The sequence below is a fragment of the Vipera berus genome, assembly GCF_964194415.1.
Source record: "Vipera berus genome assembly, chromosome: 2".
NCBI classification, from domain to species: domain Eukaryota; kingdom Metazoa; phylum Chordata; class Lepidosauria; order Squamata; family Viperidae; genus Vipera; species Vipera berus.
Window position 1 is genome coordinate 262,798,258 of NC_138203.1, and position 16,442 is coordinate 262,814,699.

The following is a 16,442-nucleotide window of genomic DNA, read 5'->3' on the forward strand; positions in this document are numbered from 1 at the left end:
TGGAAAACATAAAAAGTACTCGAAAGTCAAGGCAAAATTAAAATTAATGCATTTAACATCCAAACAATTCAGCTGATAACCAAATGCTTGACAAAAGATATTAGTTTTTGCCATTTCCCTAAAGAACACTGCTTGGAGAGTGGGGGCCCGGGATACCACATGGGAAGTGCATGCTATAGATTGGTGGATATGTAAAACTACAAATTTTTATTCAAACACATACACTGACTCAAGAGGATTTTAAACATTAATATACAATTGAGACCAGTCGTCTTTCTTTTGGGATTAATGGACAAACAGTTGGGACAAAGTCACAAAACTTTGTTTTTGTATATGTTAACTGCACAGTAAGACTACTACTGCAGGCACAAAGATGGAAAGATTCAGCATTATCCATAATGGAGGAATGCTCGTTGAAGATGATGGAACTTGCTGAGATGGTCACACTGACTTCTTCAATTAGAGAAAAGGCAACACCTACGTTTACTGCTGAGTGGAAACACCTTATGGACTTTTTGTGCAAAACAGAAAAAATGAACTTATGATTTATGCTTTTGATTATTAGACAGGATAGATTATGGAGAGGAGAGAATCATAATGTAACTTTAGAGAAAGGGCAAATTTAAAATTGTACTGATAACAACTGTAAAGAAGGCCACTTTTTCATATCTTTTTCCCCCCCTTTTTCTTTGATTTCTTTTTTTCTTTCTTCGTATTAGTCAGCATTATTTATTTATTTATTTATTTATTTATTTATTTATTTATTTATTTATTTATTTATTTATTTAATTGGATTTATATACCGCCCTTTCCCGAAGGACTCAGGGCGGTTTACAGGGTATTTAAAACCAAATCAATACAAAAGTTAAAAACAATTAAAAAAGATTAAATCATCCCTAAAAAAAATAAAAACCCCAGTTAAAAATTCTCAGCCTGGGCCGGAGAGCTCAAAGAGCCAGGTCTTCAGGTCCCGGCGAAATGAACGGAGGTCGGGGGCAGTCCTAAGCTCCACGGGCAGCTGGTTCCAAAGGGCAGGCGCACCCACAGAGAAGGCCCTCCCCCTGGGTGTTATCCGCCGGCAGTCTTTTACCGGCAGCACCCTGAGGAGGCCCTCCCTGTGGGAGCGCACAGGACGAAGGGAACTTGATGCTAGTTTTTATGTTCCTTTTCAAAACTTTCAATAAAACTACATGGCAAAAAGGGAAGCATATTCCAGAGCCATATAAGAGAAGGTCTAAATAGTTCAGGCTTTGGCAGCACAGGGACCATCAAAAGGGCCTCTCCTACTGACCTCAGTAAGTGGGCAAACTGACCGGTGGAGAGGTGGGGCTTCAAAAAGGCAGGCCCTAAATCGATGTTTCTCAACCATTGGGAACTTCTTTTCAGATGTGTGGACTTCAACTCCCAGAATTCTCCAGCCACGTGCTGGCTGGGGAACTCTGGAAATTGAAGTCCACACATCTTAATGTTCCTAAAGTTGAGAAACGCTGCCCGAAGTTATTCGACATGTTAAGCATCAGCACGTTCAATTATGTTTCACGTCATATATTTCTTCTATCGGTTAGCAGTCTAGACACCATCTTTTGCACCAAACTCAATTTCCAGATGCAACTCACTGCTGTGGTTGAGATCTGAGATAGCAGGGGGTTGAAGCAGAAGACCTCCAAGGTCCCTTCCAACTCTTATTATTCCATTATACCCAAGGTGTCTGTAGCCATCGCTAAGTCTAATCAAAATAGGAATGGTCACATTGGTATACCTGTGAAACTAGGAAACATGTGCTCCTCATCAGAGCCATCCAGACAGCTGAGAATCAAGAAGTATTTTCAAAGGGCAAACCTGCTCTTTCGGTGAGAGGAAAACCCCATCTAAGACAAGCTTCATTTGTCCCCTAAGTCCTACTTTCTCGTTTAAGCAACATTCAAGGATGCAGAGTGCTTCCTTGGAATTAGATGTTAATCTGAGCTTTAATCAAGGTTAATTAAAACTGTAAAAAAAAACCACAGCAGAGGGGACAGGATACAACCTCAAACACCAGAATTTAGATTTATTTACTTTACTATCAATCCGTTTTGGAGATAGCCTAAACAGTAGCCCCAGAAATCTCCTCCTTACCAGGCCTCCTCAGGGGCCAACACCTCTGGCTTGGTGAAGAGATTGAGACACTGTTCCAGGGTGAAGTGTCCTGCCCTGGCTGCTTCACTGGCAGAGCCTGGATCCTCGACACACTCCAGCTCCTTAGACTTGATCAATACAAACTCCTTCGTCCTTTCGTTATTCTTCCACACCAGGGCCAAAGAACAGTCGCTGGTCAGATCGAGGGGAGTATCTCCTATAAGGCAGAAAAGGTTAAGACTCACTGTTCCTCATTCCTCTACGCTGGGCCTAAACAAGCACCCAAGAAAGAATGCAAGAGGTGGCTCCCTTTTTTCTTGCTCATACAAAGCAGAGAAAGGCACATTTTGGGCATATTTTTCACACGGCTCTGTGAATAAGAGCAACTTACAAGCCTTAATATGCCGCTAGACTACACGCTGGCTCTCCAGGATAGCGGATGGGATGGGAATTATGCCACTGAGGGGACAGCAAAACAGATATCTAAAATGCAGCAAAAGGGACGCTTCGAAATCCACTGTTTGTTTCGGCAACTTTACAACAAAAACCAAAGCCGGCAGGCGGAGGAGGAGGAGGAGGAAGAAATTCTGGCCCTCGGTATTGTGCTTTCCTGCCTAAGACTTGTGCTGGTTTGAGAAATCTTGAGGAGTATACATTACATGTCTGATACTGGACAGATATTTCAACATTCTATCAGTCAGAATATTTAGGATACCAGTATTTGCTAAACTTAGGTTAAGAGTTGATGAACAGCAATACTGAAGGATGAGAGCAAGGAGATACATGAGCGGTATTTCCAGCAGTTTTCAATACTTTGTATTGCATGATCTCACAATAACAAATCATACATGCTTACTTGCATTAATCATATATGCCACATATTTGCTGTAGAGGTTCATAACATTAGCATGGGAGCTATAAAGTCCTGTGAGTGAGCATCCTTCCTTCCTTCCTTCCTTCCTTCCTTCCTTCCTTCCTTCCTTCCTTCCTTCCTTCCTTCCTTCCTTCCTTTTTACTTTCCAATGGTTCAATGGCAGCTTCCCTTGGCTCAAGAGACCAGATCTAGCTGATAATAATCTATGCCTGAATCTGCATGGTTCTATCTGAAATGTCCTAATCAAACATTAAAGTTGTCATTGTCTTGGGAAGATTGAGCTCTTTTAATCTAAACTCTCACCTTTATCCTCTAGTTTCTGCTCCTTGCTGGTTGCATCAATTTTATTGATGTAAAACTGAGTAACTTGAGAATTCAGCCCTTCAGATGGATGCTGATAACCCAGAATGGCAGCTGTAGGGTGGAAAGAGAGGGGAGGGAGAGAGAGAAAGTCAGCAACACAGCACAGCTAGCCAGCTTCTTTTTCCTTGATCCAAACTCAAATCCCCTCCTTGCAGCCTGAGAAGCCGATAAAATAGAAGATAGCACTGTTCAGCGTGCCTCAGCTACGAGGAACCACACAAAATACTCAATGCCTCTGCCACAGTATCATTATTGCCCCATCATTCCGCCTGAGCTCTGCCACGCGTACAGGGAACAAACTCTTCTCCTTGATCCCAACCCTCCACGTCGTTCTTCAAAAGAAGACAGGAGAACCAAAGAAAACGCGGCAAGAGCCTTGGTGGAGCAGTGGGCTAATGCCTCCTTAAGTAACACCAGCTGCCTGCAATTAGTGCAGGTTCGAGTCCCACCAGGCTCAAGGTTGACTCAGCCTTCCATCCTTCCGAGGTAGGTAAAATGAGGACCCAGATTGTTGGGGGCAATAAGCTGACTTTGTAATAATGCCGCTTGGGGGGGGGGGCGAAAGCCCCAATAATCAGGCATATACATAGAATGAAGGCTATTGCTAAGCACATTGGTTTGTGCTTAAATTGTAAGCCGCCCTGAGTCTTCGGAGAAGGACGGGATATAAATGGGATTAAAATAAATAAAAATAAAAATAAGACAAACAGCTGACGATACTGATTTCACACTTGGCTCCTTGAAAGAGCTAAGCGTAGGAGACACACAGATCGCTTGTTACCCCTATTACCTCCACAGAGATTACCTAAAGAAAGAATACCAAGGTAGAAAGCTGGATCCCAGATGTGCTGAAAAACCATCAGGATTCCCTTGAAATGTGCATTTCAACCAAAGGGTGGCAGAGATTATCTGGGTTACTCACCTTCCGGCCTGGGGACTCTTTCATATGGCAGCTCCCGTTCCATACTGTTCTCAAGCTGTGACTCTGCAGGCGGCTCAGAGTAGCCCGAATCTAAGCTTAGGTCCGAGTTTCTCCCCGCGGGGGCCTTGCTTCTGACTGTGCTGGCATCCCCTAATTCAGGCTGTAGCTCGGGGGCGGAGAGAGACGGCTGGGGCTCCTGCAAGAGGTGTGGGGCCCTCACTCCATCCCCAGATTCCGTGGCGCCGGTTTCAACGGCGGCAGCGGCAGCAGACCCAACGGTAGCACAGCTGCTCCTGACAGCAGGCTCTTGCTTCTCTGAAGACAGAAGAGGCAGGCCTTGCTCGGAGGGCATCCTACCCACCTGGAAAGGTGGCTGGAACACACTGACTGAGTACCTGAGAAGGGGTGGTAGAGCAGCCGATCAGAATTCCAGTCTTACAACACCCCCCCTCCCTCCCTCCCTCTCTCAAAGCGGCTGTTCCCACGAAGGCAACGAGCCCAGTCTAGCCCAAGCCTACAAATGAGCCAGACGGGCGCCGATGGCCAAGAATACTTGCTGGCACCCAGATGTTTTACCTTGCGTAGCCTTCCAAAAGCTGAACTAATCGCGCGTAGGTGAGGCGGGACTCGGGTATGCTGATAAGGAAGGGGAAGCCAATATTCTCAGGGCGGCACAAGGTCTTGTGGTTGGACCAGTGCGTTCTCTGACACACACTGAAAAGGAAGAGACAACAAGTCTCCCATCGAGAAAACTAACCCACTCTCTTCCCATTCCCAGGCGGTCCCCCTCCCCCCCACCCCACGCCCTCCCCTCCCCCCCCAAAAAAGGAGCCTCTGGCTTTGAGAGCAAGCAAGCGGTTTAACTCACACGTTGCAATAGCCAACCCGATAGCACCGAGTGCAGCGCTTCAACTTCTCTTCCTCTGACTGCTGCTTTTTCTGACAGGCGGCACATTTGGTGATGGGAATGCTGGTCACCTGAGGTCGCTGAGGAAAGACCACCCACTTTGCTAAGTCAAAAGGCAGGCGGTCTTCAAGTCACCACCCAGTTAACTTGTTTGAAGCTACGATGGCGCCGAACGAAGGGACTTAGGAACAAAATTCAGGCCCCTGGCAACCGGTTTGTGCGTGACCACTTGCCGCACCTCGTGGTCACGTGAACGCCAACTGCGACCCACCCTGCCAGCTCCTCGCAAGCAACCTCAGTGGGAAAGGCAGCAGGGAAGGTTGCAAATCGCTTGGGTAACTCTCCCCTGCCTTTCTTCACTCATTTGCATCACCCTCCTTGCCCCCTTCACTCACGTGCAACCTGCAACCTCTTTCCCCAGCCTTCCTGTGCTTGCACCTGCCCACACACGCGCACGCAAGCAGGTAAACACCGGTGCTCTCCTTCCCAGGTTACCTTGTGCTTGCACACAAGCATAACCCCACGTCCCCTTTCCCTGGCTTCTCCGTGCTCCCACTCGGCCCACATCCTCCTTCCAAAGCTTTCTGCACTTGCACATTCACACGCATCCACCCGTGTCCGCTTCCCCGTATGCTACACTGCAGCAACCTCTTTTCCCAACACGTGTGTAGCCTAGACTGGGCTTCCCTAACCCCCTCCCCCACCACCACCCTTGCTCCTTACCTGGTCTCGCCCCCATCCCCCACGTTGCCTTGGGTTACCTTGACAACTGGGATTGTCCGGAGGCTGAGCGACATGCTTTATGACTGCATTGCTTAGCAATGGCAATCTGGGGTCTCAATTCCAGTCGTAATTCAAGGATTATCCTGTACAAGCTTTGCAGGAAGGGATCTGCGATGATCTCAACCCTCCTATGCGTTTGAGCATGCGAAGAAGCTCGTTCTCTTTTGGCTGGTTCAAAAACTGCAACCTCCCCGGCCTTCTTGCCTTACGTTCTACTGAGGCCACTCACCTGTTGGACCTGCAGCTCCACCACCCTCTCCTTAGCCAGCTCCGGAGAGAGCACCTCAAAGCACAGCAGAAGATCTGTGGGAGAGACGGCATCCAATGATTGGGAAGGCAGGAACATGCGGTGGAAGCGATTCTTGATCACCTGACCAAAGAGAAAAGAAGGGGAGTCATGCCTCTGGGAAAATACCCCCTCTAACCCTCCCACCACCACCCCCACTGCTGCTTTCACCAAACTGTTTGCCCAAAAATGTGGCTATCGTAAGAGGTTGTATGGGTAATGCCACAGATGGCTCCACAGAAGACCCCTTAAAGGTTGTAAACCACCCAGTCACTTAAGACAGCGAGAGGAGCAGTGTATAAACTTGATTAAATAAATAAAAAATCACAGTGAAAGCATAACAACAGCCACTACCATAACAACAACAAAAAATCCTCAAATGCTGTGGTTGCTCTAAACAGCAAATACACATCTGACCTGCTTGGAAGCTTAACGGGTCATTTTCAAGTAGAAGGCTGAGCTAAAGACTAAGGCTAATCTGACTCCACGTCTTATATCAGTGGGGTGGCGAACCTTTTAGAGACCGAGTGCCCAAACTGCAACCCAAAACCCACTTATTTATCGCTGGGTGCCAGGTGGGCGTGACCCACTGGGCGGGTGTGGCTGTGGTGGTCATGGAAATTTGGGTGGGTGTGGCCAAGGTGGGTGTGGTCACCTCAATGTTGCTCGTGGGGAGGGACACGTGTGGGGGGGGTGGGCAGGGTTGGGGGAGCTCTAGGAGGTCTCTTGGCAGGTGGGGCGGTAGGGTTAGGGTTAGACACCATCGCCCCCACACACAGGGGCCAGTGAGCGCATGGGGGCCAACAGTGTCTGTCAGTAGCCACAGCCTGCCGGCCCCTCGACAGGCGCACTCTGGGGCTACGCAGCCCATCACCAGCAGTTCAAAGAAGCCGCCTCTGAGATGAATAGTCGGCCAACAGCTGAGGAGGCGATGCAGTGGGTCGTGCCTGGGAAAAGGAGAGCGTGTGAGGCCAGGAAGGACGGGATGGGGGGGAAAGAAACCAGCCGTGCCAGGATGCATTCAGCCACGTGGGACCTTGGCGAATTAGCAGGCGGCTGGTTGAAGAGGGACATGGCGCGGGTGCCCACAGAGAGGGCTCTGAGTGCCGCCTCTGGCACCTGTGCCATACGTTCGCCACCACTGTCTTATATGGTTCGCGTCGCGATGCGGTAGGGTTCGGCTCGGATTTCCCTATGCTCCCTTTTGTGGATCTGACTTTCCCTCCCCACTCTTGATCTTCTGTGCCTTTTCTCTTGGGTGGCCACTGTGCCGTGCCTGCTAAGCACGCAAAGTCCTACATTAGTAGGAGGTTGGCTAGCAATGCAAAGCCTGTGGCTGAACATATATCCTCATCAGGAGTCTTGCTCCTGCTTCCAATAAAGTGATGTTCAGAGGAAGCACTGCTGAGGAGAAGGCTTGTGCTGGCTGAGATTTCCATACTGCTGCCAGCACCTTTATTCCCAGAGGCCTGAGAGCATCACCTGATGTGCCTCCCGCAATGTATTATCTCTACCGTTTTTGAGATATTTTTTTTTAAAAAAATCTGGTACTTCTGTAAAAGGTAACTTCCCCCGTCAGGCTGATATTGACCCTTCCTGTATGATTTCACAATGTAAGAGGGTGAGTTCAGCGTTAATATGCAACACTTGCGTTTGTGACAGTGGTTAGGAAGTGGAGAAAAACCAGTAGACGTGGCAGGCAGCGTCCGCTTGCAGTTTAATAAAGAGAAAAGGGAGGTAATTCCTATTCAGCCCTTTTCTTAAGAACAAATGTCTTCTAGGTGATCCATCTAGGACAGACATGTCAAACACAAGGCCCGGGGGCCAGATCCAGCCCGTGAAGTGGTTTCATGCGGCCCGCGAAGCCATCCTGGAAACAGTGAGGGAACGGCCCCCACTGCCTTGGCCCCGGCCCAGAGACCCTCCTCCTGCCAGAGACCCTCAGATCTGTCCCACTCCTGCCCAGGCCTCCATAGGCACCCTTGATGCCAACGATGTAGAGCTGGCCACGCCCACCCAGTAGGCCATACGCACTCTAGCCACGCCCACCCAGTAGGCCACGCCCACCCTGGCCACACCCACCCGGCCCCCTGAGGGCAACCGCAATGCTGATGCAGCCCTCAATGAAATTGAGTTTGACACCCCTGATCTATGACATTTTAAAAATTTGCTTTTCCTTTAGATCATAAATATACTTCCAGTTTTTATTCTCCTTCCCCTATTTTAAAATAATACCATATGTAGAGCCATGTAACTACATCCGGGACTTTTGAAATTCATTGCATAGACCGTGATCGATATACCATATCCAAACTCGTTAAGCACGACAGAAGAACGAGAAAAGCCAACAGTCTTAGTTATAAATAAGGGAAATGGAGCCTACTCTTTAATTTGATGATTTTGTCCTATAAACAAACTCCAATAAAAGGTAAGCAACAGGACAAAGCATGAACTGATCAGGGCGGCCTTTGCTACAGTTTACAATTTCATGTCATCTTAGAAAGTAAGAAAAGTCTGCGCATTTGGGTCCTAACCACAAGCCACAGAACACCTTAACCAACAGGTGGAGGCAGCCGGTTCCTGAAACCAATCAGGCAGCGTGATGTACAACTGAATTCTAGAGACTACCTGTCAGTCAGATTAGTAGATCTCATGAAACGTTAATGGATTTTGAGGACCCGCTCATGTCATCATCAATTAGATCAGAGGTCCCCAACCTTTGGGGCACCTGGGACCGCTTCCGTGGAGAAACGTTTTTCCATGGACCGGAGGGCGTGAGGTTTTGTGTGCTACCTGCAATTCAAGGATGGGGCTTTGCCTGTTTGTGTGGACCGGTTGCTGGCATGCCGCAGCCCGGTACCGGTCCGCAGACCAGGGGTTGGGGGCTCATGCTCTACAGGAGGCTGCCCCTGATGACCACCAAGAAACTTTAACTGACCCAGAAGGCAGCAGCACACATAGTAATAGAGGAAGCTAGATCTGCCCATGTAACTGTTGTGCAAGAGACAATGACTTCCAGTCTCTTTCCAGGTGCAATTCCAGGTGTTGGTAATAACCTTTAAAGCCTTATATGGTACAGGGCCAGTCTATCTGTGGGACCGCCTTTCCCTAAGGACATAGCGGTGTTCCAATATCTCAGGGGCCGCCACAAAGAAGAGGGAGTCAAGCTATTCTCCAAAGCGCCAGAAGGCAGGACAAGAAGCAACGGATGGAAGCTAATCAAGGACAGAAGCAACCTAGAACTAAGGAGAAACTTCCTGACAGTTAGAACAATTAACCAGTGGAACAACCTGCCTCCAACACTGGAAGTTTTTAAGAAGAGACTGGCCAGCCATTTGTCTGAGATGGTGTAGGGTTTCCTGCCTGAGCCGGGGGTTGGACTAGATGACCTCCAAGGTCCCTTCCAACTTTACTATTATGATTATGATCTGCCTGTCCTACCATCTATAGGGACATCTACCCCATCAGGTGAGGGGCACACTCCCAGTCTTGTCCCTTAAATATTGCCATCTGTGGGGGGGCTAGGAAGCCATGTGTTTCTACGGCAGCCTCAGCCTCATGGAACCCTCTGCCCCCTGAGATTCAGCAGGCTTCCCCCCTTTTAGCTTTCCGTAAAAGGCTTTGAAGAATTGGCTCCCCCCCCCCCCCGCCCCTCTCGAGCATTAGGAGAAAACTAGATAACTGCACAGTAGAATTTTGATTTGGTGCCAGGTTTTTGTGGTTTTTAATTTTTTTTAATTGGCTTGGTTGTATAGTTTGAATATGATTTTAAACATGTTTTAATGTTCGCCGGGAGCTGCTCAGAGCTGGTGGCAAATGGGCCGCTATATACATGTTTCGAATAAATAAATAAATAAATAAATAAATAAATGCGTAAACCACCTCAGCCAAACGCAGGTTCTCAGAATTCACTCGCACGCTGTGGGATACGGAGTCGAGCACTTCCATGGCAGTAGAATTCTCCTTGCTGATGCTCACTAAGAACTATGGGGAGAGAGCATACATTAGGCACACATCAGTATATGCAGCAGCCGCGCTAGCCATTTCCCCCAGTTCCACTGCCCACACCTTCTTTTTTTCAAAGTGGCCCTTAATCTGTTCCTTCGTCAAGAGTCACCTCTTGACGGCTGCCATTCCAAGAACCAAAGAGTCTTTTTCGTATGAAAGGCCATTACGGCCCTCCAGGCCTACTGAAGGCAAAGCTGAGTGGCATTTATAGCACAGCTCACTCTTGCTTTCTGTGTTATTATGGAGAATACAGCACAGAAGGAAGGAGGGACGATATGGGAGGAACCTGGGAAGACGCACTGCATCTTAGCCTTTCTGGCGGACTTCCCTCCTCGGTCCCTTCTTGCCTGCAACACCTACTTCCATCCCCTAGCCATGACAGTAACAGGTAGACAGGAATTTGGCTTTCCATTCTAGAGACACTTCATTGGCTACCCTGGCCGTAACCAAGGTGCCAACGGCAGACTTTCCCCAAACTTTCTCTTCACCAACACATCCAACTGGTAGAGTGTCTGCTTTTGCTGCAGCTGTGTCCATACAGCCCACTGTCTGTTTATTTATTTCCCTTATATCTTGAAACTTCTTCCTCAGTTGTTTGTATTATAGTTTTATTAATTTTTACAAAACCTAATGTAAGACAACACAAGAGCGGATAAAAAGGGAGGAGGGGGAGGAAAAAAAATAGAAAGGATATTCATAAGCATCTTACCTTTGGGGTAAAATTTAAAAATAATTATAATTTATAGTTACCTATTAAAACATGTCAATTCAGTTTAAGCCAGTATTAAAAGACAGTATAAAAAGTAGGTTAATATGCAATAATTAATAACTAGCTAGTATTGCTCAGTTATAAACTGGGATTCAAATGTAACAATAATTTCTGCCTAATCTGGAAAATATGGCAAATTTTAATGAAGTATTAAAAATTGAGAATTCAAATTTTATTGGGGAAAAAAGAAACAAACTTTGACTGTGATGCCAAGTCACTTATAAGACTGTAATCCAAAAATAGTTCCCACAATTTATTAAATTCTTTATCAGATTTTTGTATATATAAAATTTATGACATAATTTTGCCATATCACAATTAGCTATCCCTTACTGGAAGAGTCTGTTCATAATTTCCAGTGAGAAACATAAAGAATCCTATTACTATGTTCAAATCTAGTTTTATTTGCAGGAGCATAAGGTTTAATAATATTTTTTATAAGAAAATAGTAGGATGGAAAGAGAAAGCCATCTTGAAAATGTGTTTTTTTTCTTTCCAATATAAATTGTTTCCCAACATTTTTGGGCTTTACAACATAAATAAATTATCTTGCTTGATTATTTAACTACCTAATTTCACAATCAATACCCAGGTAATACACCAGTGAAAGAACATCTGGCACCAATTTCCTCCAAGTGTAAGATTGATCATAAATGTGACATTTTTTCAATCGCCGGTATTCTCATTTTGCATTTCAATTCTCTAGGGACGGTGACATGCCAAAGTCACCTTCGGGCTTAATTTTTAAGAGGTTAGGTGTTTAATTAGGTATGACAGAAAGGGATCTGGGAGGAAGATCCCTGTATTAAAAAAACAGCTCTTTTTTCTTACTGCTAATTTCCCCTGCCACCGCACCCATGCTTTCTAAGTCACGGAGACATATTTAGTTTAAATGTATAGAACTACCACTAGTGAGGGGGCGCAAGGGCTCAGCGCCTAAGATGCTGAGCCTGTCAGTTGGAAAGCTCTCAGCCTGGGTTTGAGACCTGAGCGCCATGTGATGGGGTGAGCTCCCGTTACTTGCCCCAGCTCCTGCCCATCTAGCAGTTTGAAAGCATGCAAATGTGAGTAGATAAATAGGTATTATTTCTATGGGAAGGGAACAGTGTTCAATGGACGTGGACACATGACCACGGGAGTGTCTTCAGACAATGCTGGCTCCTTTGGTTAGGAAACGGAGATGAGCACTGCCTCCTAGAATCAGACACGACAATCCTTTACATTTACCATTATTAAATCTAGTTCTTTACCACTACTAAATCTGGTCGGATTTTTCTACTGGAAAAACTCCCTGGCCATTTCAGAACTAAAGGATACCCTGAGTATCAACACTAATCCAATTTGAAGGATAAAAGATAAAAAGCTATTCCTGCTATATATATATATATATATATTTTTCCTCTTACCTTAACAGGTTTATTGTGGGGTTCCTTTGCAAAGTAGTAGACCGTCAGCACTTTCTGCTTCTGGGGTAGGGGGACTGGCAAATACAGGAAGGGATCAAAAGTGATGGATACCTGCAGTAGAAAAAAAAAACCCTAAGCAATAAAAGCCTCTACTGGGCATAAAATAATGTGCATCTGGAGCACCAGCAAATCTCACAGAAACAATTATTCTGGGCTTAAAGGACACTGTTCAGAAGAAGGAAACAGTCTAGCAGAAGTGTTAACAAGAACAAAACAGCAGAGGTTTTGCCCACCAGACGACGTCATGGGAAGGGAAAACGAAGGCCAAGATTATGCAGAATTGTTATAAAATCAGCCTGGTTACTAACTGCATGAGCAGAAGCTACTCTACTCCTCCCACAGCGACTAGTGGAAAACACATCCAAATAACACTCCAGGTTATCAGAAGGGGAAAGTAACCACAAAATCGTACCTTAGAGCAGACAGGGCACACCAGCTTGGATTTGAACTGGCCTTGGAACAGGTCGACGATGAAAGAGTCATTCCTCATTTTGTGCCGCTGCCAGGCCTCTTCTGCAACAACCTAGCAGTGAATATCATAAAAGCCAGGATGAGAAACCATCTTGCCAGCTCAGAACCCTTCTGTGCTCCTTCTAAGCACATTCAGCAATAATGCCACAAGCATTCACCTCATCTGGCCGTCCATCTGAGTCTACCGTTTCTGTGTAGGGCTTGTTCTGGATCCGGTTCAAATCCTCGTGGAGTCCATCCAGCAGAAAAGCCATGAACTCCTGGGCATCGTGCTGGGCGTAGCCTGTAAACTGGCTGGCCTTGCTGGCTACAATGGCCTGCAGAAAGATTTGGATTCATAAACAGCCAATTGTTTCTATGGTATTTGCCAGCAGGATCATATCCTTCTCTTCCCTAAGATGGCTAAATCAGAAGTCCATGAGAGAGGCGAGTTAGAGGAACTTAAGGAATGATAACAAACATGGAAGAATTAGGGTTTCCCTTGGATTAAATGGTAATTGTAAGCCATATTTGATTCCTCCAGTCACTTTTCAGTTCCTGGAATCTACACCCTCCCAACCTGCATCATGACACTAAAATTCATCTGCAGAACAACAAACACACAAAGGCCCAACTTGTGTTTTTGAAGGACACGTATGAAAAAGGAGGACATCAAACTTCTACAAGGCTTAATGCATCTATTTCCTTTAAACTGTCCAAACTCCTGTGATAACAATTCACTATTATAAAGGCTACGGTATGTGAAAAACACTAGAAGTACTTTGGAAGTAAGTAAGCCAAGTGTTCCTCTGAATCCATTACTTGAAGTGTCAAGATGATGCAATTTCTCAGGGGTCATCCTTGTCATTTCCCCCACCCGAGCACTCTATACATGGACAGAAGACATTTCTGTCAGGAATGCTTCCTAAATGGACCCACTTTGAGATTTTGGGAGAGACTTTCCTTCTGAATCCTCCCTTTAAGTGATCAGAACAGCACTAACAGATAGGGAAGAAAAGAAATTAAAGCAAGCGGGAATGGATTTAAACTGTTTGTATTCCCAGATTTTGTTTAGTCCCAGAATAAAGCCCAACTCAAGGTGTCTAGACCAGCTTTAAGCTTCTTGTTACAGCCCAGAAGGCAAAATAAATGGATCTAGGGCAGGGGTAGGCAACCTCGGCTCTTTTATGACTCATGGACTTCAACTCCCAGAATTGATGAGTCAGCGGAGGTTGCCTACCCCTGATCTAGGGAATACCACACAATCAAGTGTGTGCTTGCACAGCAGGCCTTACCTTCAGCTTGGAAGGCTGGAAGGCATGATGTGTGCCTTTCCAGAGTGCCCGCAACAGCACCGCAAAGCCAATGGCCAGGCGCCCCCCTGTTCCCAGTGGATTACTGTAATTAATTTCAGACTCGAAGGAGCGATCTAGGAGGCACATACAAGAGAAAGGGGTGAGCATCGGGGCACTTTCTCAAGGTCACCATCCTGAAAGATAAAAGATGAAGACTAACCAGAATATATAGATACCCCCTCTCCCTCCCTAAGTTGAGATGCGTCTTACCATGAAAGTAGTCCCGCAACTCTCGGGTGTTGGAGAGAGACTGGATAACACTGTTCATAAAGCAGGTGTTACCCAGGTTCACCAGTCCTGTAAAGCCCGGCAGACACACCTTCTTATCCTCCTCTTCCTCCTCCTCTTCCACACTTTCATTGCTGACAGGGCTGTGGGTTATTGGGGGGACCATACAGGTTGGCTTAGGCTGGGGGGAAAAAAGGCTTTTAGCAGTCAAGAGAATAAAGTTCTACTTTTTGCCAAGTTCAGCCCTCTTAGCCCATGAAAAACGAATTCGCACCAGGTAGTGTGTAAATGTTGTTGGTCACTGACACACAACAGGAACGATATCTGCATTCAAAGAAAATGGCGGCATCTGTCCAAGTGCTGAAGTTGGGGATAATAAGAAGATGCCTCTCATCACTTGGCTCTTTTAAGAACCCAAATGAAAGGCTAGATGGAACCAGTTTTGTTACTTTCCATATATTCTGAGGCTACAGGATCCCTCCACACAGAATGAAATACAGAAGATGGTATTGTCCCACCCCCACCAAAGTAAGGCACTTCTAACACCACCACAATGTTTTGCAATAGGGCCGCACCCACAATTCCAGTTAGTTGTTTTTTCCTTGCTTTCCCAAAATGCTGACCATATAAACGGACCCGTTATTTCCTCCCATTCGCCCTCCAACAATCGGGAAATACGACCCCCCAACACTCCTCACAGGTTCTCACCGAGGGCACGAGTGGCTCCTGTTTCACAGGCATGTGGTCTGATACCGTCCGAGCTGCTACGCTATCCAGGCCACTGTCTTCTGCTCGCGACTTTTCCTTCTCACCTGCTCGGGCTTCTTCTTTAGTGGACAAAGGGTGCTGGTTACTCCCAGGTTGGCTTTTATCCAGAGGAGTAGGGCCGGTTGGCATGGCAACCTTTGCACCACCCACTGCACCTTAAAAATGGGGAAAAGTGGGCTTGTGGTTAGCAGCAGAAAGAATCAAGGGTAACTATGCTGTTCATCCCAGGCTGTAGCTATATGGAGTGCCACAGAACCAATCCTTTCCCACAATGAAATGCATGCCAAAGGCGATGGGGCGAAGAACACGCTCTAAGATTGAAGCAAGAAAAATCCCTGCAGACTCTAAAGCAGACATGTCAAACACAAGGCCCGGGGGCCAGATCCAGCCCGTGAAGTGGTTTCATGCGGCCCACGAAGCCATCCTGGAAACAGTGAGGGAACGGCCCCCACTGCCTTGGCCCCGGCCCAGAGACCCTCCTCCTGCCAGAGACCCTCAGATCTGTCCCACTCCTGCCCAGGCCCCCATAGGCACCCTTGATGTGAACGATGTAGAGCTGGCCACGCCCACCCAGTAGGCCATACGCACTTTAGCCATGCCCACCTAGTAGGCCACGCCCACCCAGGCCACACCCACCCGGCCCCGAGGGCAACCGCAATGCTGATGCGGCCCTCAATGAAATTGAGTTTGACACCCCTGCTCTAAAGTGTCAAGGTTCTTTCTCAGGTCCAATCTACAGCTGGCCATACAACTGAAACAACCCATATGGTTCTCCTCAGGGACTCCTGGTCTTAATGTCCTCAGCCTTAAAGACCTCTCCCTCTTGAGCGAGGAATTCCTACAGGGTGAATTTTAAAAAATCCAGGTGCAGACCTCGTGTGGCAGGAGCCTCCAGGCCCCCCCAGCGCTGGCTGTGTCGTTTCTTCAAACAAATGTTAATCCGGGCTGTAGTGAAATTGTATGTACATTGATCTGGCTCTATAAGGTTCCTGCAAGGCAATTCAACAAGGGAAGCAATGAGAACATCAGACACAATTGAACAGGACAAAGAACGTACAGCTGCCTTAGGCAGCCAAAACAAATAAACTTCTACATTATGGAAGAAAGGATATCAGGATTGCTGTACTTATTTCTTTATGTAGATGAGA

General features: G+C 46.8%; 1 protein-coding gene across 7 annotated transcripts in view; it reads right to left on the minus strand.

Moving 5' to 3' along the window:
* The window catches only part of USP19 (ubiquitin specific peptidase 19), a 62,101-nt gene that overhangs the window by 16,550 nt on the left and 29,109 nt on the right, over window positions 1-16,442 (minus strand). For 4 of the 7 annotated variants that reach the window (XM_081318655.1, XM_081318654.1, XM_081318653.1 and 1 more), the window contains 14 exons: window positions 16,168-16,283; window positions 15,235-15,449; window positions 14,509-14,707; window positions 14,239-14,372; window positions 13,123-13,281; window positions 12,906-13,016; window positions 12,434-12,544; window positions 10,133-10,234; window positions 6,194-6,334; window positions 5,143-5,279; window positions 4,851-4,988; window positions 4,275-4,669; window positions 3,293-3,403; window positions 2,116-2,332 (listed from right to left, as the gene is read on the minus strand). In XM_081318655.1, coding sequence (XP_081174781.1) covers window positions 2,116-2,332; window positions 3,293-3,403; window positions 4,275-4,669; window positions 4,851-4,988; window positions 5,143-5,279; window positions 6,194-6,334; window positions 10,133-10,234; window positions 12,434-12,544; window positions 12,906-13,016; window positions 13,123-13,281; window positions 14,239-14,372; window positions 14,509-14,707; window positions 15,235-15,449; window positions 16,168-16,283 — 2,286 coding nt within the window. The remainder of the gene's footprint in view (window positions 1-2,115; window positions 2,333-3,292; window positions 3,404-4,274; window positions 4,670-4,850; window positions 4,989-5,142; window positions 5,280-6,193; window positions 6,335-10,132; window positions 10,235-12,433; window positions 12,545-12,905; window positions 13,017-13,122; window positions 13,282-14,238; window positions 14,373-14,508; window positions 14,708-15,234; window positions 15,450-16,167; window positions 16,284-16,442) is intronic. The other 3 variants (XM_081318658.1, XM_081318656.1, XM_081318657.1) reach the window with 3 other exon arrangements.